Below are 23,296 nucleotides of genomic sequence, written 5' to 3'. Positions count from 1 at the left end.
GACTCTCAACCACTGCGCCACCAGGGAAGCCCCTTGTCTGTATTTTTGATGCAGATAATTTCCCCTCCAATTTTTGTTTTTCCTCGTGCTGAATTCTTCTCAGAATACTCTGTAGATTCTAGTGGGCCCCACAGCTCTGAGTTCATGATTGGATCCTGCCTTCCCAGCTGCACGGACTGCAGGAGGGCAGGGCCCGACCTTGGCTTCCCTCCTGACAGTCACCGCCACTGTCCCCAAGCCCCGGCCCAGAACTGCTGAAAGGGCAGTCTGGGTGGGACTCATGGGTGGCTGTAGATGGCAGGCAGCCCTCTCGCTGCTCAGCAGGGTGGACCAGCCAAATGGATCAAGAATCACATCTGGCTTCTCTGTACCCCACCTTGTGACCCTGGGCCTGCTATCCACAGACAGGTACAAATGATTCCTCTTCTAGAGAGCATGTTGAGGCTGAATTCTGTCAGTGTACAGAGGACACGTACTGTTAAAATATCAAAGCAGGAGGTGGGGTCTAGGGATTTCCTGGTTTAATCCTTTTGTCTTACAGAAAGAAACAGAGACTTAAGATGAAGTAACTTGTAAGTGATACAGCTGGGGCTAGAACCCAAGTGTCCTGCTCCTCCGTCCACTAGGGTTAGAGCAGTGCTGGGGGTCCCACCAGGGTCTGGGTGAGAGATTCATTCCTAAAACTGGGCATGAGGTCCCAATCAACAAGAACATTTGCTGCCAGCTCCCATCTGAGGCCTGCTTTGAGGGGAGGAGCTGCACTCACCCACTCCCAACCCCCAACCAAACGAGAGTGTTACAGGGCAGAGCATATGATCTCGGGAAGAGGGGAGAGAAGTGACAAAGATGGACCCACTTACTCTTCTTGAACATTGTAACTGAGCAGAAGGAACCCCTAGGCAGAGGGGAGGGCCCACCGAGGGTCCTTCCCTGGCAGTGATAGGCTGGCTTGGAAAGTCAGGCTGTCTTGCGTTGCAGCAAGAAGGTTCTTGGGACCCAAAGTGTGCTCAAGAACTAGCATCAAGTGCCCAAAAGGAGAATTAGCTTCTGGGACGGGCTTGGTCCTGTCCACATAGGCATCGACAGCTTCCATTTCCTCATGGGTAACTCCCTTCCGCTGCCCCGACAGAGCCCAGCACCTGCTGTCCAGTGTAGACTTGTTCCCCTGCCGACCTGCCTGAGGGGGGCGGGGCAGCTAGCATTTACCCAGGCCCTGCCCCTGGAGATGAGGGAGATAGCGCCCACCTCCCCTCTTCTCTTCCCCATTCTTCCTCCCACCCCACCCCAAACACACCACTCCCCAATCGGGCCTGTCGCAAGATAACCTGGGAACTATGAAGTGACTGGAAGGGGTAAGGAGAGGCCACACTCCTTGTGCAACCAGAGAAAGAGTGGACCGACAAGCTTTATCATAAAATTGAAAACAATATGAAAATGTTTTTTCTTTCTAAGTACAAAGCCAGACACTATTAAGACTATGAAAAACTGGCCAGAGGCCATGAAGCTGAGAAAGAAGACTCTTTGGCGTAGTGCCCTGTGCTCCAGTGCAGTGCAGGTGGAGGGTGCTGGGGGCAGCAGCAGAAGACTCAGGCTGCTTATGGGGGGTGTGAGGGAGGCTGACCGGCCAGCCCCATCAGAGGGCTCTGGCTCCCCACTCCTCAGAAACTCCCACGTTTGGGGACTGAGGTTACTCTCGGCCTTTGGGGGCCACTGGTTCTCTGCAGAGCCCCAGGAGTGAAATGGGGTCGGGGGGATGAGGCAGACAGGAGTAGGGGAGGGAGGGAGCATTAGCCTTTCTGCACTGAGAAACTCTGTTTTTTATTCCATGGCTGCAAGTGTGTGTTTCAGGCAGCAGGTGAGAATGAAGCTAGGGTACTGTTGCCCGCAAAGGCACCTTCAGTCTCTCTACGACATCCCCAAATGTGGAGGAAATCTTGAGCCCTTGGACAGGTGGACATGGGTCTGAGACTTAAGGCTGTAGGTGCTGAGGCTGTAGTGACGGGAGTCTGGGGCCTCCTGGGGAGGAGCTAAGAGGAACGTGGACAGGCCGACAGGAGTGACGGGTGCTCATCCCAGGAGCTGTGTCCTGGCACCTCTGTTTGTGTCTAGGGGGGCATGGGAATGTGTGTGGGCTCACACCTCGCCCTCCTCGCCACTGTCATCCACGCTGGGCTGCCTCACCACCTTCTGGTGCCTGGGTGTGGACGGACAGCCAGCCTTCCGCTGCTCCTGGAAGGCCCGGGTCCGGCTGGCCACCAGGGCGGCGCTGTTGAGGGCAACCACAGACTGGCGGGACTTCAGGGCAGGCCAAGGCCCCTTGCGGGCCTGCTGGCCTCCCTTGGCGCTTGAGAGCTGAGGGAAGGGCTGTGGAGGGTCTTCATCTGAAAACTCCTCTGGAGAGAAAACCTGGAAGGATGAGAGTATAAAGAAGATCACGGCGAAGTCGTTCCAAGGCAGGGGCACAGAGCACAGAGCCTAGAAAAGGGTAGTTGCAGAGCATCTGTTGAGTGAATACAGAAAAAGCTACTACAGGTACTCACAGGTCAGAGAAGGGAAGGCAGCGCCCCAGCCCTACTCCCACTGCTCCTCAGCCCTCACCTGTCCGGCCCCCAGAAGCCCTCCTTAGCTCCCCTGCGCCCGCCGCGTCCTTGGGGTTCCTCTCCTCCTCCTCTTGCCCCCCACTGCTTTGTACAGTCAGTCCCATGAGCCACAAGGGAAACATCTTCCGGGTGCCGGGCCCTGGGCTGGGTGCTGAGTGAGGACACCCTGCCTTTAGGAACACACACACCCACCCATCAACCATCTGTTCCTCCCTCCAGCCTTCCACACCCAGTGCCACCTCCTCCAGGAAGCCTTTCCCAAATGTTCCCGTCCTCTGTGAGGTGAGCTCTCCCTCCGGGTCAGCTACCTTGGACTCAAGTCACATGGGGGGCCTGATTTCCTAAGGCAAGGGCCAGGTCTTACACTTGTGCCCTGCAGCGCTTAGCACAGAGAGGCTGCTTAGCTACTCAGCCAGCACTTCAGTTGTGTGAGTGCGATGACCCCTCTGCACGCCATCCTTCGATGGGTTGCCCTTCCGATTGGGGAGGGGGTGCTGAGATCATCTTATCTACAGCCATCTGGGGTCAACAGTTGGTTGTGCAGCTCCTGGCCTGGGGAGGATGCTCCTTCCAAGGCTGGGCAGCCCTGCCGCTTAGGTAGCAAGTCCTTGCGTCAGGCTGAGAGCTGCCTGCAGCCGCCAGCCTAGGGCTGGTTTGGCCATGGAGCCCACCAGATGGCCCTGTCCCGTGACTGCTCTCTAGCTCCCGTGGAAGGCAGCGCTCGCCTGTCCTCATCGGTTCTCCTCATCGGTTCTCCTCTGAGGGGATGAAAAGGAGCTGCCCAGGGTGTGGTCCCCCTGCTCAGGTGCCCCCCGCTCAGGGCCAAGCCGAGCCCCAGTCCTGGACTTTCTCCATCCTCCAGCCACCTGCCCCCTCCTCATTTTGGCCCCCCCTCTGCCTCAACCTGGGCTGCTTCCTTAGCCCCAGCCTCACCTCTGGCAGGTCACCGTCCCCTGAGGTGCTTTCCAGCTCTGAGGATGGCTCCAGGAGGCTGATGGACCTCATAACCCCGCGGAGGTTGATACGGGGCCGTGACCCAGGCTCTTCTTTTGGGGCTGCCTGGCTCTCCTCCAACCCCACCACATTCAGCTCCCCACTGCCCCCGGGTTCTGGCTGAAGAGGTGGGAACGGTGTAGAGACCTCGGGGGCCAGGGGCTCCTCTGGGGAGGCCCCACCCACTTTCTGCTCCCAGACATGGCTCTGCCGGCTGCGAGGGGGTGGCCCTGAGTCAGCTTCCAGTGACCCAGCCACAACCTCCAGCACCCACCCCCACCCACCCCCTTCCCCTTGTCCCCCACTCCGTACCTAGCAGTCAGGATGCCCTGGTAGGTCTGCAGCTGGCGCAGAAAGCCGGGGTTGGGGCGGGCGATGGGCCGTAGCTCCTGCACGTGGCGCAGAGCCTGCTCCAGGCTCCAGCCGTACTGCTTCATGGCGTAGGCGATCACTGTGGCGGCCGAGCGGCTGACGCCCATCTTGCAGTGGACCAGCACCCGGGTGCCCTGCGCTCTGTGGAGGCCCAACAGGGTCAGCTTCCCCTCCCTCTCCCCCGCCCCCTTGCCATGCTGTCAGTGTCGGGGAAAGGCAGGTAGGTAGGTGGTGGGCTCACCTCCCAGAGCAGAGGGGAAAGGAGGTTAAGGACCCTGAGGGCCAGAAAAGCTGAGGGCAGAGCAGGCAGGAGGAGGGCATGGGCCCCGGACGGCAGGAAGCTGGGATGGGGCGGGCGGAGGGGTGGGACGGCCCGACCTTGCAGCCTCCACAAAGCGGTGCGTCTCCTTCCAGTGGGGCAGCAGCTGGGCCGACTCCTCATCCCAGAGGCGCACGTTGTGGTAGGTGAAGCGCTCGGGGTAGAAGTTGTCAATCTCGCGGGCCATGTTCAAGATGTGGCTCACCCTGCAGCACGGGGCACAAGGCCAGGCTGACGTGGCCACGGGCACCAGGCCCGTTGGCCAGCGGAGCCGGCGGACCTGGGTGTTAGTTTTCTGGTTCTGAGGGTCCGGTGGGGGCGGCACAGTTGTGGTGGGAGGAGGAGATGACGGTGACCTTGAGCAAATCGGTTCACCCCACTGGGCTTGAGTACTGTCCCCCCTGGCCCGTCCCCACCCCACTTCCAGGTAGCTGCTGGGCGGCCTGCAACATGCGCCCTTCTGTTATCGTCAGAAGTCAGTTAGAGCAGGGCTTCGGAGTTCAGCTGAGATGGGGTGGATCTGCAGCAGCTGGATGACAAGGGTCACAGCAGGTTTCCCGAAAGCCCATGGTGGACAAGTGACAGGAGCCATTGGGAGCGGGCAGCCAGGTCTCCTACGGGAGAGGGGCTCTCCCTTCTCCCAGAGACGTGGTCAGGCGAAGAGGGGCTTTTCCGCTTTACAGCTGGGGGAGGTTAAGAGGGGGCCAGGGAGCTGCCAGCAGACCAGCAGGGTAGCTTATTCCCCTGTCCCCACCTGAGCCCATATGAGGGGAACGGCCCCAGGGGCGGAGCTGGAAGCAGAGCTAGCTGCTGCTGAGAGGGTTCTGGGGGTTTCTGGCCAGGTTTCCCCACGGGGGAGGACAGAGGGCGGGCAGTCCTGGGAGGGCTCGAAACCCTACCTGTTTCTCTGCAGCTCCTCCAGGTTCGCTGCGTTCCACTCTGAGCCCTGTGAGCACGGAGAGGGCGTCACTGGCCCTCTCCCCCAGCTGCAGCAGGCCCCACCTCCCAGCCCTCAGCCTGCAGCTCACCAGGTAGAGGTGGGGGAAGATCCGGGACGCCCGGTCTTGCTGGGCCATGAGGAGCAGCATCTGGTTGTCGATGAAGTCGCGGTATTGTTGGAGAGGGCATCCCAGGCGCAGCTCCAGGGCCTGGCGGATCTGCAGGCAGGAGGGTGAGGAGAGGCTGGGGGTGCATTGTGAGGCTCCCGATGCCCCAGCCTTCCCTGGGGGAGGGAAGGGCCTTTGAGGACAATACTCTGTCCCATCAAGGCAGAGAAGCTGAGGCCAGGCACGTGGGAACAGCTTAGACAGCAGGAAAGCTAAAGTGGGAGGCTCCAAGGAGAGGGCCACTCTGGGGCCCAGCCGGAGGCCCCCACAACCAGGACCCCGCTCCCGCCCTGGTCCCCGGCACCCTGCCCACCTCTTTGGAAGTGATGCTCTCCAGGTCACTGGAGTCCAACACCTCCCACAGCTCAGCCCGGATCGCCTGCTCCATCTGCTCCTGTCCTGAGAGCCTGGGAACCGAGCCCATCAGTCCAGGGGCCCCTTCCCCGCTCTGCCGTGGCACAGCCCCCTCTCCTCCCCTCCCTGTACTGACCGGCCGGGCTCGATGCTGGGAGGCCGCAGAGACTCCAGGTCAGCCATGACCATCCACTCGTTGAGGCAGCTCTGGTCAGAGCTCAGTCTGTCCTGGTAGTGGCTGGCCCAGGCGAGGGCACTGCCCCCTGGCACAAGACCACTGCCTAGAGCCGCCTCACATGCCTGGTGCAACACCTGGAGTGTGGCCCTGGGACAGAGGAGAGGCTGGGTCACGCTGTCCTCCCTGCTGCCCCTACCCAGACCCTGAGCCATCTTCAAGACCCAGCCCCTTACCACATGGTCTGGATGCAGACTGGCTTGAAGATACGACTCTGCCCACCAGATGTCACACTGAAGCCCCTGTGGGAGATCAGGTGGGGGTGGAACCCAGCTCCTGGCTCTGGGACAGGGCCCCCTGAGAGGCCTACCCACTAGCCACCTAAGGCTGGTCCTCAAAACATACACACATCATCTAAACTTCAAAATAAGCCCTGTTGCCAGATATGGGGCAGCTGAGGCCCAGAGCAGTTAGGTGACTTGCCCAGGATCACACGGTGAATCTCAAGTGGAGCTGAGAGTAGGCCCAGCCTAGAGTTCTGCAGTTGCTCCCCAGTACCCACCACACCCCTGCACACCCCCCGCATACATCACACTTAGTTATTCCACCCTCTGGCCCCTCTCCTTTCCCTTCCCTCCAGTTGCCACCTCTTACCCGTCTCCATCTAGGTACACCTGGGTGTCACTCCAGAGAGGCAAGACCAGGCCTAGGGTGCAGCTGGGGGAGCTGGCAGGGACAGAGGGAAAGCTGTTGTCACCCAGCACCTCCCTTCCTTGCCCTCCTCCCTTCCTCTCCCTGCTCCCACCTGCTATCAGGGAAATCCACGCCCAGAAGGACTGTCTCATCCTGGCTCAGACGTTCTCTTGTGGAAACTACCAGCAGGTAGCGGAGCCTGGCGGGCCGGGCCGCCTCCAGCTGGGCTGCCTGGGGAAGATGGGAAGGGAAAAGCCCGGGGTCACAGTGACCCAGAGGACCCTGCTCCCCCCACCCCTACCTGACACACAGCCGGGTCTAGAACAGACCTGCCACCTGCTCCCTCCGCACCCATCCCTCTCTTCCCAGATACCAGATCAGTGGTTACAATCTAGTGGTTCCCAACTTTGGGATCTCATGGTCCAATAAAATGTTTAGAAAGATTCTTCTCAGAGAGGGTGTGTGTGAACAAAAGGGGAGAATGGGCATGACAGATTGCCCTTTTTTTTTTCTGCCTAGGAAGGAGGTTTAAGAAACACCTTTCCACTTGCCATTACCATAATTTGATTCAAGGAATGTTTTTCACCAAAGAACTGTTAAGAACACAGTTTCACAATAAAGGATGGTGCTTCTGTGGAATTAATTCTGCCTTACAAAAAACTGACTGCATCTTGTTTTTCCCATTGCTGCAGTGAGATTGTTCCACAGGCATCTGGGAACTGGTCCTCACTTTCCCGCCTGTGTCCCATTCCCGCACGGGCCCCTCCAGCACATGAGCCCACGGTGGGTGCTCAGCAGGCCCCCCTGAGCACCAGTTTATTTGTGGGCAACTCACATAGTAAGGAAGGTCTTGTGCTGGTTGAACAGAAACCCGCCTCTGGGTAATTCCCAGCTCTTGGACCTAATCTGACCCTACAGGCTCACATCGGACAAACCTCCCCATCCTTTCCCAGCTCTCCAGAGACCCGAAGACATGGCCGGATCGCCCTGTTAAGACAACTCTAGCCGAAACAGCAGAGTCATCGGGGTTTGGGTAACCGCTACGCTCCCCAGGGGGCCCCCTGCTCTCACACCACTGCTCCCCAAACACACACACACTGGCCCCATTCCACCCTCTCCTCCCACCTGGGGAGTGGCTCTCTCCCCTTTCAGAGGGCCAGAGGGCTCTGGACGGGGCCCTCACCAGGCGGATGTCGTCTTGTGGCCTTAGCAGCCCCACCATGAGGCGCAGGTGCTGACTCTGTTCCTGCTTCCTGAGACTCTGGGGCCCATGCCCGTCGTCTGTCTGGTCCCCGTGGGGCTGCTCCTCCCCGGGGGGGTCCTCCACTGGCTCAGAGCTGGCCTTGGCTGCATCTCCATCATCGCCTCCATCCTGCAGTCCCAGGACAGCCCCGCCGAGTACTGCAAAGCTCTGCCTGGCAGGGGAGCAGGGAAACCATGATGGCCCATCATAGCTCTTAGGACAGGGGTGTGTCAGAATCACCTGGAGGGCTTGTTAAAACGTGCTGGACCCCATCCCCAGAGACTCAGTGGACCTGGAGTGGAGGCCTGAGAATGTGCATTTCTAACCAGTTCCCAGGTAATGCTGCCCCAGCACTTTGGGAAGCACTGCCTTGGGGGCTCTCAAGCCTCCAGCCCACCTGTTCTTGTCTGAGGAGGGGTGGAGGCTGCTTCCTTTTCCTTCCCACCTGCCTAACTCAGTAGATACTGTGAACCTGGTGGGGACTCAGGAGTCCTCAGGCCCTGCCGTCACATGCTGCCCACTGGCTCGTGACCACTGGCCACAGCCAGGTCCAGGACAGTGGGTGAGGGAGCTCCAACTGACCAGGGGGAAGATGAAAGCAAAGGCAGCCAGCTGTGCCCACCAGCTGTGCCTACTGGCAACACTGCCCCACATAGTACGTAGTGGGCTTTGGCTGCAAGTCCTCCAGGATGGCTGTGGCCAAGGCTGGCGGCTGGACGGAGGTGCGTGTGTTGGGAAGAGGTGCTCACCTTCGCTGGAGCCGGCTTCTGCGCTGGGACACCTGGTCCTGCTGAGAAAGCAGCCCCCAGGGCAGAGTGAAGAGGCAGGGAAGGATTCTCCTCTCCCCTGTCTCAGGGCTGCTGTGGTGGATGGTGGAGGGATCGCGCCCCCTCCGCGCACACCGCCCCTCCCCGCAGTGGGGAATGGAACCAGAAAGGGGGTCAGGTCCCCTTGGCGCTGCAGTCCACTCTCCACGTGGAGGCACTGGGGGAGCCCGGGCCCAGGTTCCGGTCCACCGGCCGGAGGTAAGGGGGCGGGGGGGGGGGGAAGGGTGCGGGCGGTCGCGGCTGGAGCGCCTGAGGCTTTGGCCCCTGTCTGGGCCCAGAGCGGGGTAGGGCCTCCGCAGGCGGTCACGGCTCCGGATCTCGCCTTGGTCCGAGTTCCTGATTGCCTCAAGATTCCCCCCCCACCCCCCCCCCCCACAGCCTGAGACTTGAAGTCCCCCTCCGCACACCCCCAGGCTTCAGGGGAGGCTGCCCGTGGACAGCAAACACTCCCCCAGGCCCAACTGGCAGCCAGCTGCGTGGGCAGGACCACAGCAGAGCCAGACTCACCGTGGGCCCCACAGGCGTGGAGTGGCCGCCGGCCGGGGGCGAGCGGCTTACTGTGACCAGGGCCATGGGACCAGACCGGGGGCACCTGGGCCGGCAGGGGCACAGCACCCTCCCGCAGCCCCACGGACAGTCCCTGCCCCGCAGGACCAGGAAGGAGAGTCCGGAGCCACCAGGGCCTGGCACCTCCTCGAGGGCGGACCTTAAAGGGCCAGACACCCGTCCAGCCCGACCTGAGGAGCCCGCAAACAGTGGCCACCGCCCCTCCCTTCGTGTCTCCACAGGTTCGGTCCGCCTCGTCCCCGCCCCCCGAAACACGTTGGGGGCGGGGCGCAGGTGCGGAGCCCGGCAACGGCGGCGGGAAGGGGCAGCCTACGTTGGGTTCAGGGTTCGGTCCCTCCTCACAGGAGGCGCCCCTGCCCCTGTCCTCCCTGCTCCGCCCAGTTAGGTCACCTGAGCTGTGCTCTGGGCCTCAACCGTTCTGCTAGCAGCAGAGATGGGACCTAGGGAGGAAGGACTGAGGACCCGGGTCTTGGAGAGGACCAGAACCCGTGGGTCTTAAGTGGGGAGCACCCCAAACTTCTTTCTCCTCGCCGGTTGGCCCTGGCGCTTCCACTCAGCATGAATCACTGAGAGACACTCGAAGCTTCAGGGGATATCAGGGTGGGTTTAGAACTAACCCCTGAGGCTCACAGCAGGTCCTCAGGGCCACCTCGGAGGTGAGCAGGGCAGGGCTGAGCAGGTTCACAGCGGCGGCAGAGGGAAGTGACTTGTCTAATGTCACTGCAGTAGAACCTGCCGGAGTCAGGTCAGGAACGCAGGCCTGGGGCGCAGGGCCTCCTCTGACCCGGCAGAGTCCGGAGAACCAGCCTCTCCCCGTCCCTGACACAAGCAGGCGTGGGTTCCCGGAAAGCCTGGCTGTGTGGCCGGAAGAACCGGGGTCTCCAGTAGGTGGGATAGGGCTCGGGGGAACTGACGTTCAGGGAGCACCTACTAGGGCACCTGACACCTGTCGGCTCATTTTACCCTCCCAGAAGCCCTGGGGGTGGGAGGCGGTCTCATTTACAGCTGAGGACACTGAGGCTCAGAGGGGCTAAGGGGACCACGGTCAGGATTCAAACCCAAGTCTAAGGCCATTGCCCACAGTGTCTCCCCTCGGTGCCCCCCAGCACTCCCCCCCCAGCCCCCCGCAATGAGCGGAGCAAGCCTGCTGCTGAGGGTCTCTTTATTTCCATCTCAGTCTCCAATGCACGCCCAGCCGCAGGGCTCCAGGCCCCAAGCCCAGCAGCAGCAGAGTGTCTATAAATAAATAAGTTACAAAAGTAGGGGGCGGTGCAGCCCCGGGCAGCCCTCCTGAGGGCGGGGCTCAGAGCTCCGTGAGCGAGCGCTGTAGGGTCCGCTGTAGGTCCTCCTCCTCCCGCCGCCCCCGCCGCTCCCACTCCGCCTGCTCCCGCGCAGACAGCTCCAGGGCCAGGCGAAGCTGCTCCTCAAAGCTCGGGGGCGCCCTGAGAGGGGCCCCCGGACCCTCAGGCTCTGTGGACATCTGCAGGCTTTCCTGGAGGGCCCTTCCAGGCGAGGCATGAGAGGGGAGAGCAGACCCGTGAGCGCTAAGGCTGGGGAGGAGGCCGAGGGCTGGGACATGGCTGCAGAGGCCGTAGATAAGGACAGGGAGGCTGGGACCCGAGGACCGGAGACAAGAGACAAGGCCGGGCCCTGTCTCCCCATCCCTCGTGCCGCCCTCGCTGGTGGGCAGCACGGAAGATGGAGGGTGGCCTCAAAGAGGGTGTGGGGTCCTGGGGCCAGCACCTCCCTGCTACTTGACCCCACCAGCCAAGAACCCCCCCAGCCGGCAGGGTCCTCGAGGCAGGGCGGGGCTGAGACATGGACCTGGCAGGTCCCGGAGGGCCTCACCGCTCCAGCTGAAGCTGCTCCTCGTAAGCCGTGACCTGGGGAAGGTGGGCACCAGGCCGGGTGTTGGTCAGGGCTTCCCAGACAGTCACCTGCAGCAGCCAGAGCCCGGAGCTGTCACCTCTGCCACCCCTGCCCACGCCCGGGGCCCAGCTCCTGCCCGCACCCCACCTGCTCCGCCTCCGTGCCCGCCTCCAGCAGGCTCTGCTGGATGGCAAACTGCAGCAGGTCGTCGTCCTCGTCGCGAAGGGGCTCGCTGCGCTCTGCGCCCAGCACGCTGTACCCGTCGGGCACCTCAAACACGGCGGGGTCCACCTCACAGGGGAAGGGGCTCGCTGGGTGCAGCAGAGGGGTCGTGCTCAGCCCCTGGTGCACAGAGACCAGCGAACCTCACGGCCCCGCGCCCGCCCACGGCGGTACCTGAAGCTGCGATGGCAGAGCCGGGCGCCGGCACCCACACCGAGCTCAGGGGCTCGTCACAGCCACACAGGTTGCTGAAGGTGATGCGGGCGTTGAGCACGTGGAAAAGGGGGATCTCTGTGAGGAGATATCGAGCCTGAGCCAGCCCTGCAGCCCGTGCCCACCCCACTCCGGGGGCCCTCCTGCTGCCCGGCCCACCCTCTCACCAATCTTGACCGGGAAGCCGGGCGGGAGGCGCAGGGTGATGAAGTCCCGCAGCTTGGCAAAGTGAGCGTTGCTGATGGCCATCAGGTCGATGATGGGCATCACCTGGTCACCCAGGGAGAGCGGGTGCTCCTCGCTCAGCCACAGTGTTGCCTTGAACCTGCCCGGCCAACCGCAGGACGTGGGTCAAGGAACCTCTGGTGGCCCCTCTGCTAAGGCGCACCTACTCTGGACATCTGCCTCTACTGCTCTCCACCTGGCCTGGGGGACCCTCTTCTCTGCTCAGCTGCTCCTGCCTGCCTCCCCCAGGAGCTCATGTCCTTCTGGCCCTACAGCCTGAGCTGCCCCCCGGCCCTGGGCTCAGGCTGGGCCCCGGGCGCTCTGTGCCAGCTCAGCTCTCCTGGACGAGGAGGGCAGGGCTGAGCTCCTGGCTTCAGTCCCGCCTCGTCCACAGCCCTGCCCTCCTCCTCGGCCCACAGCCAGCCAGCACGTCGCACTTCACCGTACTCTGGGGTCCCGCACAGCCCGACAGTTCGGGACCGCAATGCTGGGGTCGCATCCCAGCCCCGCTGCTGCGTGGCTGAGGGAGTCCACGTGAGGTTCCTGGCACAGTGCTGGGCCCACCAGACGCACTAGAAGTCACGGCTCATCAGAGCCTCACAGCACCTTTGTGAGCAGGTGGCCAAAGGCAACTGTTCTCGTTTTACTGAGGGGGAGGACAGACTCTCAGAGGGGAAGGTGATTCCTTGGGCCACGAAGCCAGGAGGTGTTAGAGCCGCGTGCCCTTCCTGTCTGCCACAAGCTGGCCCCCAGCGGGTGCTCGTTCAGTTGAACAGAAAACCATACATGGGTGGTGCTGCCCATTCATTCGTTCACCAAGAAGAGCGACCAGTCCTCTGAGCCAAGCCCCGAGCTGGGTGCCAAGGACCATGGCTAAAGCAGACCTGGCCCGGCCCCCAGGGAGTGAGTCGAGAAGGCAGCCAGCTGGGTGAGTGAGTCCCCCACTCCAGGGGGCCCTGTGTGTGACAGGGTCTGCAAGGGCTCGGGGGCACCAGGCAGGGTCCCCTGTCCCAGAGGGAAGCCCCCCGCCAGCCCCCAGACCTCACCTCTGTACTTTGCTGGACATCTCAATGGGGCGGCCGATGTTCCTCGACTCCAGGCTGAAGTTGGGGTCAAAGTACTCGTCGGGGGAAATGGCGGTGGGGTTTGTGGGGCTGGCTGCCTGCTGCACAGGAGCCTGGGTGGCCCCGGGACCAGGCTTAGCGCTGGGGAGGCGCCGGCCCGGCCCCGCCCAGTGGGCCCTGCCAGTCGGCCCCCAGCCCCCGCCCCCCCAGTCCCGGCTCACCCCATTGTGGGAGGAGTGCTGCTGGGCCATCCCAAGGAAGGACTGGAATGGAGTCTTCCCCCCTAAGGAGAAGGGGTGGAGCCCATGAGGGGACCTGGGGCCACTGCCCCCAGACTGCCCACACCTAGCCTCCACCCTGGGAGCCTCCCCTGTGGTGGAAGGCGGAGCAGACGGGAACGGGGAAGCCTTCCAGCTGGTCCCAGATACTCTGGCCCTGACCCCAGATCAGGGTGACCACCCCGTACGGTGTGACTGGGCAGCAGGCAGGCGCACCTGGGTTTACCTTTGCTCCTCGACTTGTCCTGATCGGAGAGGTGCTCCGTGCGTGTGCGTGTCACCAGCTCCACATTGGTGGCGCTGTATACCTGGGGAGCAGGGGGGACACAGGGGGAGCTGGGGGCTCAGAGCCTGCTGCCCACACTCAGCCTCACCAGCACAGGACCCAAGTCCTCCTGTCCCCAGGGACAGATAGGATCTCACTCCCCACAGTGGAGGGGGTGGGGTCTGAACCCCGGGAAGTCACTAATGAGGGTAAAATGCTCCTGGCTTCATCTCGGTGATCCGGGTAGGGGCCCGTGCTGTGGGTAATCCCTGCGTGCTCAGCAGGGGCTGGGCACTCGGGCCCCACTGTTCCCATGGCCACACAGGGCATCCGGAGCCCACGGGCTGCTGGGTCTCCCTCCACACAGGGTGGATGTGGAGAAGGGGCAGATTTCCTGGGCCTCGTCTCCTACCCCAGCTCCCACCACTAGCCTCTCCTGCCTTGGCCTCGTAGCCGCTAACGGTTTCCATCTTCTCAGACCGCCAGCCCCAGATACCACATTTGTTCCTGAAACAGACCAAACAGGAGCTCATGAGGACCCACACCCCCCAACTCTGGCCAAAGTCGTCCCTTCCAAAGACCCCCTCCAATTTGCCTTCCTGCTGTGAAACACACAGGGGCCTTGAGGAGGCTGCCTGGACAGCTGGGGACAAATGAACAGAGGACTGAGGACTAGAAAGTACTGGGGAATGATTAATTTTTGCTAGGTGTGATGATGGCGTTGGGGCTTGGTCTAAAAACATCCTTATCTGTTAGAGTCACACGCAGAAGCATTTACTGTTGAAATGATACGACATCTGGGACGTGCTTTAAAATAGTTGGGGGAAAAAGAAAACAGGAAAAAAGTGAGGAAGGGTAGATTCAACAAGATGGGCAAAATGTTGGGAACTCCCTGGCGGTCGAGTGGTTAGGACTCAGCGGTTTCACTGCTGAGGGCCTGGGTTCGATCCCTGGTTGGGGAACTAAGATCCCACAAGCCGTTCGGCGTGGCCAAAAAAAAATTTAAAAAAAAGATTGGCAAAATGTTGATAAATGCTGAAGTTGGGTGATGAGAACATCATACTAGTCTCTCTTCTTTCATATGTGCTTGAAATTTTCCATAATAAAAATTTAAAAATAAAGCTATGTCTGATTCAACAATAATAGTTGGAGATTTCAGTACCCCACTTTCAATAATGGATAGAACAAGCAGACAGAAGATCAACAAGGAAACAGAAGACTTGAACACGCTACGAACTAGACTTGATAGACATCCTTAGATCACTCCACCCAACAACAGAATACATATTCTGCTCAAGGGCATGTGAAACATTCTTCAGGATAGACCGTGGGCTCGGCCATAAAAGAGACCTCAATACAACTGAAAGGACAGAAATCATACACAGAATGTTCTCCAATCACAACTGAATGAGGGCTTCCCTGGTGGCGCAGTGGTTGGGAATCCGCCTGCCACTGCGGGGGACACGGGTTCAAGCCCTGGTCCGGGAGGATCCCACGTGCCGCAGAGCCATCTGGACCCGCGAGCCACAACTACTGAGCCCACGTGCCACAACTACTGAGGCCTGCGCGCCTGGAGCCTGTGCTCAGCAACAAGAGAAGCCACCACAATGAGAAGCCCGCTCACTGCAGTGAAGAGCGGCCCCTGCTCACCGCAACTAGAGAGGGCCCGAGCGCAGCAGCAAAGAGGCAACGTGGCTAAAAATAAATAAATAAAATAAATAAATAACAACAACAACAAGAAAGCAACCTTAATTAAAAAAAAAAAAAAAACTGGGCTTCCCTGGTGGCGCAGTGGTTGAGAGTCCACCTGCCGATGCAGGGGACACGGGTTCGTGCCCCAGTCCGGGAGGATCCCACATGCCACAGAGCGGCTGGGCCCGTGAGCCATGGCCGCTGAGCCTGCGCGTCCGGAGCCTGTGCTCCGCAACGGGAGAGGCCACAACGGTCAGAGGCCCGCATACCGCAAAAAAATTAAAAAAAGACAACAACAAAAAAACTGAATGAAATCAGAATCAGTAACAGAAAAAAGATGACTTGGGAAATTCATGAATATGGGAAGAGTAAACAACATACTCCTAAATAACCAATGGATCAAAGAATAAATCAAAAGCAAAATCAGAAAATACTTTGAGATGAATGGAAACGAAGATACAACATACCAAAACTTATGGGACACAACTAAAGCAATGCTGAGAAAAGAAACTTATAGCTGTAAATAACTATATTAAGAAAGAAGAAAGATCTTATATCAATAAGCTAACCTTCCATATTAAGACACTGGGAAAAGAGCAAAGTAAACCCACAGCAAGCAGAAGGAAGGCAATAATAAATATTAGAGTGAAAATTAATGAAATGGAGAATAGAAAAACAATAGAGAAAATCAATTCAACCAAAAGCTGGTTCTTTCAAAAGATCAATGGAATTGACAAAGAAGGAAGACTCAAACTACCAGAATCAGAAATGAAAGAGGGGGCATTACTACTGACATTACAGAAATAAAAAGGATTATAAATAAAAGAATATGATGAACAATTGTACCCCAACAAATCAGATAATTTAGATGAAGTAAACAAACCCTAGAGAGACATAAACTACCAATACTAACTCAGGAAGAAGTAGATAATCTAACAGACTTGTAACAAGTAATGGGACCGAAGCAGTAAAAACAAAAACAAACCAAAAAGTACCCACAAAGAAAAGCCCAGGCCCAGATGGCTTCACCAAAGAATCCCACCAAACTTTTAAAGAAGAATTAATACCAGTTATTCACAAACTCTTGCAAAAAATAGACAAGGAGGTGACACTGCCTAACTCATTCAATGAGGCATTGTCCAGATACTAAAACCAGGCAAAGACATGACAAGAAAACGATAAACCATTACCTCTTAGGAATATGGACACAAAATAGTAGCCGACCAAATCTAGCAACACATGAAAAGAATGATACACCACGACAAAGTGAAATTTATCCCAGGGATACGGGGTTGGTTCAACATCTGAAAATTAACTGATAGCAACACATATCAATAGAATAAAAATAAAAGTCACGTGATCATATCGATAGACACAGAAAAGGCATTTGACAAAACCCAAACCCTTTCACAATAAAAACACTCAACAAACTAGGAACAGAAGGCAACTTCCTTGGCCTGATAAAGCATACCCACAACTAATGTCACACTTAATGATGAAAGACTGAATGCTTTCCCCCTTGTTTCTTTATCAGAAACAAGATAAAGATGTCTGTTCCTGCCACTCCTATTCAACATTCTACTGGAGGTTCCAGACAAAGCATTTAGACAAAAAAAAAGGAAATAAAAGGCATTCGGATTAGAAAGGAAGAAGTAAAACTATTAACAGATGACACGGTCTTACATATAAGAAATATGAGGAATCCACTAAAAACCCATTAGACCTAAAAAATGAGTTTGACAAGATTGCAGGATGTAAGATCAATATATAAAAATCAATTGTATTTTTATAGATTTGCAATGAACAGTTCAAAAATGTAATCGAGAAAACAATGCAATTTATAACAAAAAGAATAAAATACTTAGAATAAATGTATCTACTGTAAGTGTAAAACTTATACTCTGAAAACTACAAAACATCATTGAAAAAAAATTAAAGATCTAAAACGGAAAAATATCCAACGTTCATGGCAGAAGACTTAACATTATTAAAATGGCAACACTCCCCAAACTGTTTTACAGATTCAACACGAACACTATCAGAATCCCACCTGAATTCTTTGTAGAAATTGACAAGCTGAATCTGGAATTCATATGCAATTTCAAGGGACCCACCCAGAATACGTAAAATAATCCTGAGAAAGAAGAACAAAGTCGGAAGACTTATACTTTCCAATTTCAAAAACTTACGACAAAGCAACATGTGATTAAGACAGTGCACAAAGAGAGTCATACAGACCAGTGGAATAGAACTGAGAGTCTAGAAATAAACCCATACATCTCTGGTCAACTGATTTTTCCACAAGGGTGCCAAGACAATTCAATGGGAATTAACAGTCTTTTTAACAAACGGTGCTGGAACAAGTGGATAGTCACATGCAAAAGAATGAAGCTGAATCCTTACCTCCCACCATATACAAATATTAACTCAAAATAAATCAAAGAGCTAACTGTAAGAACTAAAACTACAAAACTTTCAGAACAAAACATAGGGGAAAATCTTCATGACTTTGGATTTGGCAAAGTATCGTTAGATATGACACTAAAAGCACGAGCAACAAAAGGAAAAATAGATAAAGTGGACTTCATGAAAATTAAAAACTTTTGTGCTTCAAAGGACACCATCAAGAAAGTGAAAAGACAACCCACAGAATGGGAGGCAATATTTGCAAATCATGTAGCTGATAAGGGATTTCTACCTAGAACATACAAAGAACTCTTGTAACTCAATAATAAAAGATAACCCAATTTTTAAAATGGACAAAGGGGGACTTCCCTGGTGGCGCAGTGGTTGGGAATCCACCTGCCAATGTGGGGGACACGGGTTCAACCCCTGGTCCGGGAGGATCCCACATGCCGCGGAGCAGCTTATCCCGTGCGCCACAACTACTGAGCCCGCGCTCTGGAGCCGGCGAGCTGCGACTACTGGGCCTGCGGGCCACGGCCCTCAGCGTGCACCTAGAGCCCGTGCTCCGCAACAAGAGAAGCCGCTGCAATGAGAAGCCCATGCACCGCGGTGAAGAGTGGCCCCCGCCCGCCGCGGCTGGAGGGGGCCCGCGCGCGGCAACAAAGACCCAATGCAGCCAAATTAATTAATTAATTTTTGAAAAAGATAAAATGGGCAAAGGATCTGAATAGACACTTCTCCAAAGAAGATATACAAACGGCCAATAAGCACATGAAAAGATGCTCAACATCATTAGTCATTAAGGAAATGTAAATCAAAACCACAATGAATACCACTTCACACCTGCTAGGATGGTTATAACACCAAAATAAATAAATAAATAATGAGCAGTAAGTGTTGGTGAAGATGTGGAGAAATTAGAACCCTTATATACCGCTGACGGGAATGTAAAATGCTGCAGCCCCTTTGGTAAATAGTCTGGCAGCTCTTCAAACAATTAAACATCTGTGTTTAATCACCACATGTCACCACACGACCTAGCAATTCCACTCACAAGTAAATACCCAAGAGAAAGAAAATGTATGTCCACACTAAAACTTGTACACTAACGCTCAGAGCAGCATTCTTCATAGTCAAATAGTCAACAGTCAAAAGGTGGAAATAATCCTTATGTCCATCAATGGACGAATGAATAAACAAAATGTGGTATAGTCGTGCAGCGGACCTGGCCATAAAAAGGAATGTATCAGTTACACGCTACAACTTGGCTGAACCTTGAACACATGACGCTAAGCAAAAGAGGCCAGTCACAAAAGACCACACATATTGTATTATTCTATTCATATAAAAATCCAGAACAGGAAAACCTATAGAGACAGAAAGTAGATTAGCTGGGGGGGAGGGGATTGTTGATTGTTAAAGGCAGTTGATTGGGAGTTGATTGTTAAAGGGTACAGGGTTTCTTTCTGAGGTGACAGAAATGTTCTAAAATTGGACGGTGGTACCGGTTACGTATCTGTGAAGATACTGAAAACCACTGAACTGCATACTTTAAATAGGTGAACGGTACAGTATACAAAATTATATCTCAAGAAAGCTGTTTTTTGAAAAAAAGTGTTTCTGAAGTCTGTTATTGGAACTGGGGCACATGTTGTCAGAAAAATAACACCCTGCCGGAAGGGTGGGCTCCTAGGTTACCCACAAAGGACTCTGGCCCAGACACAGCTGCACCGCTGAGAAGCCGACCTTGCTGCAAACAGCTGCCCTGCACAGCAGCCTCAATCCTCGTTTTTATGGGAAACACGTGAGGTCAGAAGTCAGGAAACTGGGGACTCCCTGACCCAGCCTCCTCCCAGGGAGACAGCTGCCAGTATAGACAGGCGTGCAGGAGGTGGAAGGTGCCACAGGACCCAGGACCAGCAGGTGGTCCAGAAGAGACACCGGGTCTGCAGGGACCCCCCTCCCCCTCCCGAGCAGCCTCTGCGAGGGGCTCAGCCTCCCAGAAGCCTGAACTAGAGGCTCGAGGGCACTACCCACGGTGTGGCCAGGGCCCAACTAACCTCTCGAAGGCCACATTGCGAGTGTCCAGGTGGGTGGAGACGATGGGAGAGGTGAGGCGACTGGCCACATGCTCCTCACTGGGCCGCATGGTGGCCAGCAGCGCTTCAGGCTCGTGCAGCGTGAGCCCCAGTGTCTCCGTGTGCACCAACTGCCGGTCGTGGTCAACTTCCATCACCAAGGCTCCCGCCTCTGCCAGCCGGCGCGGGGGTGTGAGGGGGACGAATAAGTGCCAGGACCAGACAGTGGCCAGAGGGCTATCGTGGTGCCCTCAGCCACCTCCTGCCACGGGGTGTGGCCTCAGCCTCTGGACGCCCTCCACCCCGACCTCCATTTACACATCTGGAGACAGAGACAGAGGACAGCACTGTCCTCACAAGCCACGGGAGAACCTGGGGGCCCTGGTCTGCTGCGTGCCTGCGGGGAGCCCCCCAGAGCTCACCCTGGCCCTTGAAGATGAAGCTCCTCCGGCCGCGTTGCCAGGTCATGTGCTCAAAGCCCAGGAGGCTGGTGTCCACCCGCAGGTTCTCACCCCGCTTCCACACGCGATACACGTCACTCGGGCACATCTTGGACACGAGGGGCACTGCAGGAGGCACAGAGGTCACCAAGGTTCTTTCCCAACGGCCCCAGCCCAGGCCCCTGAGAGCCAAGAGGTCCCCACTCACCCCAGCTGGTGAACTCCCACTTCATCTCCACGTAGAAATCGGGGGCCTGAGATAGACCAGAGCACCGATCAGGGCCCTGCCTGCAGCAGGGCCCAGCGGGCCTGGGAAGCCCCTCGTCCACAGGCCCCCTTCTGGGAGCCCAGCCCTTCCCCAACCAGGGATCAAACCCAGCCCCCCACAGTGAAAGCACGGAGTGCCAACCAGGGAATTCCCTCAGTGAGGTGTGATGTGCCGCCGTGGTCCAGCTTTGCCCCCAACCCAGCCAAACCCCACCCAGTAAAGGGTGGGCCAAGTGGGGCCTGAAAAGTCTGCAAGTCATCAGGCTATAAGCATCTGCAAGCCTGGGGCCAGGCTCAACCTGGCCACTAGCCCACTGGGGGTCCCTGGGGGAGCTTCTGCCCCCTCTGGATCCCAGAGTCCTCATCTGCAAAGGGGGCATAGTGACCCCCTGGGGCCCTGCCCCCGGGGTGGAGGGCACAAGGTAGTGTGCTCTCCCAGTGGGGGCCCCCTACCCACCCACTGTGTGCTTTGAGAAGGGTGGACAGGAGTCCAGGCCGCAACTGCTAAGTTGGATGAAATCCGCCTTTCAGTAAATCTGCATTAACCAGGAGATCCATGATCTAAAGCTCTGTTGAGATTTCTAGCACTAGAGAACCCTCTATGCTAGCAAAAGGCTTTCTCTCCAAAGGGAGAAAAGCCTCATTCACATGGGCCTGGTTGCCTCTCTTTCCTACATCACCCTGGGTTGGGGTCAAGAGAGAGGGACCTCACTGACAGTGTCAGGAAAGCATGCTGCACAGGCTGGGTGCCCTTCCAAGGCCAGGCCCGGCAGGGTTACCCCACATAGTCTGTCACGGTCCCCTCCATGGCGCCCCACACCCCCCTTACTGGCCACACCTCTACGTCCTGCTGTACCTGGCGGAGTTTGTTGAGCAATTCCGGAATGCCAGCCAGCCTCTGCGTGGCCCTCTGGTAGTCCCGATACTGAAGTACCAGCTGCACCATCTCAGGGTCCCCAGTGCTGACTGCCTCCTGCAGGACTGGGGGCACTGGGCTGCTGAGGGGAGCTCTCTAGATGGCTCCAGGCCTGGCCATTCACTCCCACACACCACCACCACCACCCCCCGCTGCCAGCCTCAGGGGAGCCCCTTTGCCCTCTGCAGTACCTGCCCAGCCCTGGCAGCTCTCTTTGCCCACGTTGGCATTGTGTCGAAGGAGGACTCTCACGGACTCCAGGTTCCCCAGGGACACGGCCAGCTCCAGGGGGGTGCGCCCCCGGGGGTCTTCCTGTTCGATGTCGTGCTGGGGGAGATGAGACACTCAGCACAGGGCAAGTAAGGAGAGGCCAAGGCAAGAAGGCCACTGGGATGAACAGGGTTGGGAGTCACTGCAGGAAATAAGGACAGCACACAGGTGGTGGAAATGGCAAAGGGTGGCCTGAGTGTCCTGGCAAAGGAGGAGAGGGGGTAGGTGAGAAGGGCCTGCCCACCTCTCCTGCCCTCTGCGAGGGACAGAGCTGGGGGCCCGGTGGTGGTGGGCAGGGGTGGGGGTGGGGTGGGGGGAGGGCCTGGTCTGGTAGAGGTGCAGCTGCCGATGTCAAGAGTTTGGACTGACTTGGGGACCAGGACCGGGCTGCTTTTCTCAGACTGGCTTAGGGGTGGTGCGGCGCGAGTTCGGAGGCTGGATGCAGTGTGAAGCGGGGAGACCGACAGGGCAAGGCCCAGCGCTGGGAGCCGAGGTCAGAAGCCCAAGCTCGAGGAGCAGGTGACCTCTCTTCTGGGCCGGGAAGAGGGAGCCGGGCAGGCGGCCTCCCGATGCAGACCACAGATTTGGGTGGGGGACCAGGAGGACGGCCCGGGCGCCCGATGGGCCTCACCTGGCGGCTGTGCAGCGCGGCCTCCAGTTCGCGGTGCCGGTTCGCCCAGACTAGCCGATGCAGCGGGAAGGTGGGGCCCGGGCCTGCCATGCTGGGCCTCAGCGCCTCATCCCGGGCGGGCCGGCGGGCGCGGCGGGGGCGGCCCGGCTCCGCCTCGGCTTCGGGCCTGGCGCGGGCCCTTCGCCTCCCGTCCGCGCCGAGCCGGAGCAGTGCCCACCGCAGCCCCCGCGCCCCCGCGGCAGTGGCGGCAGCGGCGGCGTCGCAGGCAGAGGGGAGGGCGGGTTCGGCGGGCTCGGCGGGCGGGGCTGCGCCGAGGCGGGGCGGGGCGTCGGGCCTGGCGCGCCCTTGCTTCGCAGCCGCAGAAACCTCAGCCCGGCCGGCACTCGCCGGGGGCGGGCGAGGGGTGCTGCCCAGCAGCCCTGGTGACCACGTGCGCCAGGGCAGAAGCCAGGACCTGCGTCTCAGCCCGGGTCTCAGCCGGGAAGGGTCTGCGGAGGGCGTTCCGGAGGGCGGGGCCTGGATGCAGCTCCGCCAGCGCCCGGCAGGAGGCGTCTCAGACACGGCGCAGACCCATCCTGGCGGGTCCGGAAGGGGAAGGAGGGAGTCCGGAGACTGGGCGGTTCGGCGAGGGGCGGGGCCGGGGTCCCCGGGACGTGAGCGCGAGTGTGCGCGTGCGTGCTCAGCGGGCCGCGGGCCGGTGGCTCTTGGGGTACGCGCGTTTCCCCGGCAGTTCCTTGCCTGTGACCCCGTGTTCTTACCCAGACCCCGCGGTTACAGACCAGGCCTGTGTGTGCGGGTGGGATGCGAGGTGCGGGCTTGCCTCCCCATCACCTCTGAGATGCCCCTAAATGCTGACCAGCTTAGCCTGAAGCACCTTTCTCAGGGACCTGGGCCAGTGTATGCTGCTGGCACACCACAGGCTGGACCTTGCCCTGGGGTGGGGGGTGCACTGGAGTCAGGAATGGGGGTACGGGGGGGTGGGGGAGCAGGCCTGGCTAGCTCTAGGTCTTCTGGAGGGCTGTTCACCGTGAGTGGCTGCTTTCATCCATCGCGTACATCCCTTTTGCAGAGGCTGCACTTTGCTGCCAGTGTCAGGAGAGGAAGGAGAGTTTCGAAATCAGGGCCAACCCCTCCACCCACACCGGAACCAGGGTGCAGGCCTCCTCCGTTGGTTGAGCTCCGGTGTCCTTACCCTGGCCTTAGCCTGGGTT

General features: G+C 58.1%; 2 protein-coding genes across 10 annotated transcripts; both read right to left on the bottom strand.

Annotated features, from left to right (window-relative positions):
- Nucleotides 1-504: 504 nt before the first annotated feature.
- SSH3 (slingshot protein phosphatase 3) lies at nucleotides 505-9,858 on the bottom strand. 6 transcript variants are annotated; one of them, XM_027090666.1, is made up of 14 exons: nucleotides 9,190-9,855; nucleotides 8,605-8,645; nucleotides 7,796-8,027; nucleotides 6,725-6,843; nucleotides 6,574-6,645; nucleotides 6,156-6,221; nucleotides 5,881-6,069; nucleotides 5,704-5,797; nucleotides 5,313-5,441; nucleotides 5,184-5,230; nucleotides 4,344-4,490; nucleotides 3,906-4,106; nucleotides 3,534-3,807; nucleotides 505-2,406 (listed from the first exon to the last, which is right to left on the bottom strand). In XM_027090666.1, exons 1-14 carry the CDS (start codon nucleotides 9,253-9,255, stop codon nucleotides 2,134-2,136), a joined length of 1,950 nt encoding a protein of 649 aa, XP_026946467.1. In that variant the 5' UTR covers nucleotides 9,256-9,855; the 3' UTR covers nucleotides 505-2,133. The 6 variants fall into 6 exon arrangements, with proteins under 6 accessions (XP_026946467.1, XP_026946468.1, XP_026946471.1 ...); XM_027090667.1 differs by having other exon boundaries at nucleotides 8,605-8,642; XM_027090670.1 differs by having other exon boundaries at nucleotides 7,796-8,023; nucleotides 9,190-9,258.
- Nucleotides 9,859-10,394: 536 nt separating this feature from the next.
- On the bottom strand, nucleotides 10,395-22,639 carry ANKRD13D (ankyrin repeat domain 13D). Of its 4 annotated transcripts, none has more exons than XM_027090662.1 (15): nucleotides 22,086-22,639; nucleotides 21,376-21,511; nucleotides 21,125-21,249; nucleotides 20,210-20,255; nucleotides 19,984-20,127; nucleotides 19,544-19,733; nucleotides 13,826-13,892; nucleotides 13,347-13,428; nucleotides 13,064-13,125; nucleotides 12,825-12,955; nucleotides 11,721-11,878; nucleotides 11,515-11,631; nucleotides 11,266-11,429; nucleotides 11,098-11,186; nucleotides 10,395-10,829 (listed from the first exon to the last, which is right to left on the bottom strand). In XM_027090662.1, exons 1-15 carry the CDS (start codon nucleotides 22,173-22,175, stop codon nucleotides 10,553-10,555), a joined length of 1,878 nt encoding a protein of 625 aa, XP_026946463.1. In that variant the 5' UTR covers nucleotides 22,176-22,639; the 3' UTR covers nucleotides 10,395-10,552. The 4 variants fall into 4 exon arrangements, with proteins under 4 accessions (XP_026946463.1, XP_026946464.1, XP_026946465.1 ...); XM_027090663.1 differs by having other exon boundaries at nucleotides 11,098-11,132; nucleotides 22,086-22,638; XM_027090664.1 differs by having other exon boundaries at nucleotides 10,395-10,751; nucleotides 22,086-22,637.
- Nucleotides 22,640-23,296: the final 657 nt, after the last annotated feature.

Source organism: Aethalodelphis obliquidens, unplaced genomic scaffold (genome assembly GCF_003676395.1).
Source record: "Aethalodelphis obliquidens isolate GAN/ISIS:26980383/991018 unplaced genomic scaffold, ASM367639v1 scaffold69, whole genome shotgun sequence".
Classification (NCBI taxonomy): domain Eukaryota; kingdom Metazoa; phylum Chordata; class Mammalia; order Artiodactyla; family Delphinidae; genus Aethalodelphis; species Aethalodelphis obliquidens.
Note: the sequence above shows the minus strand (reverse complement) of the source record. Positions and strands in the feature narration are given on the sequence as shown.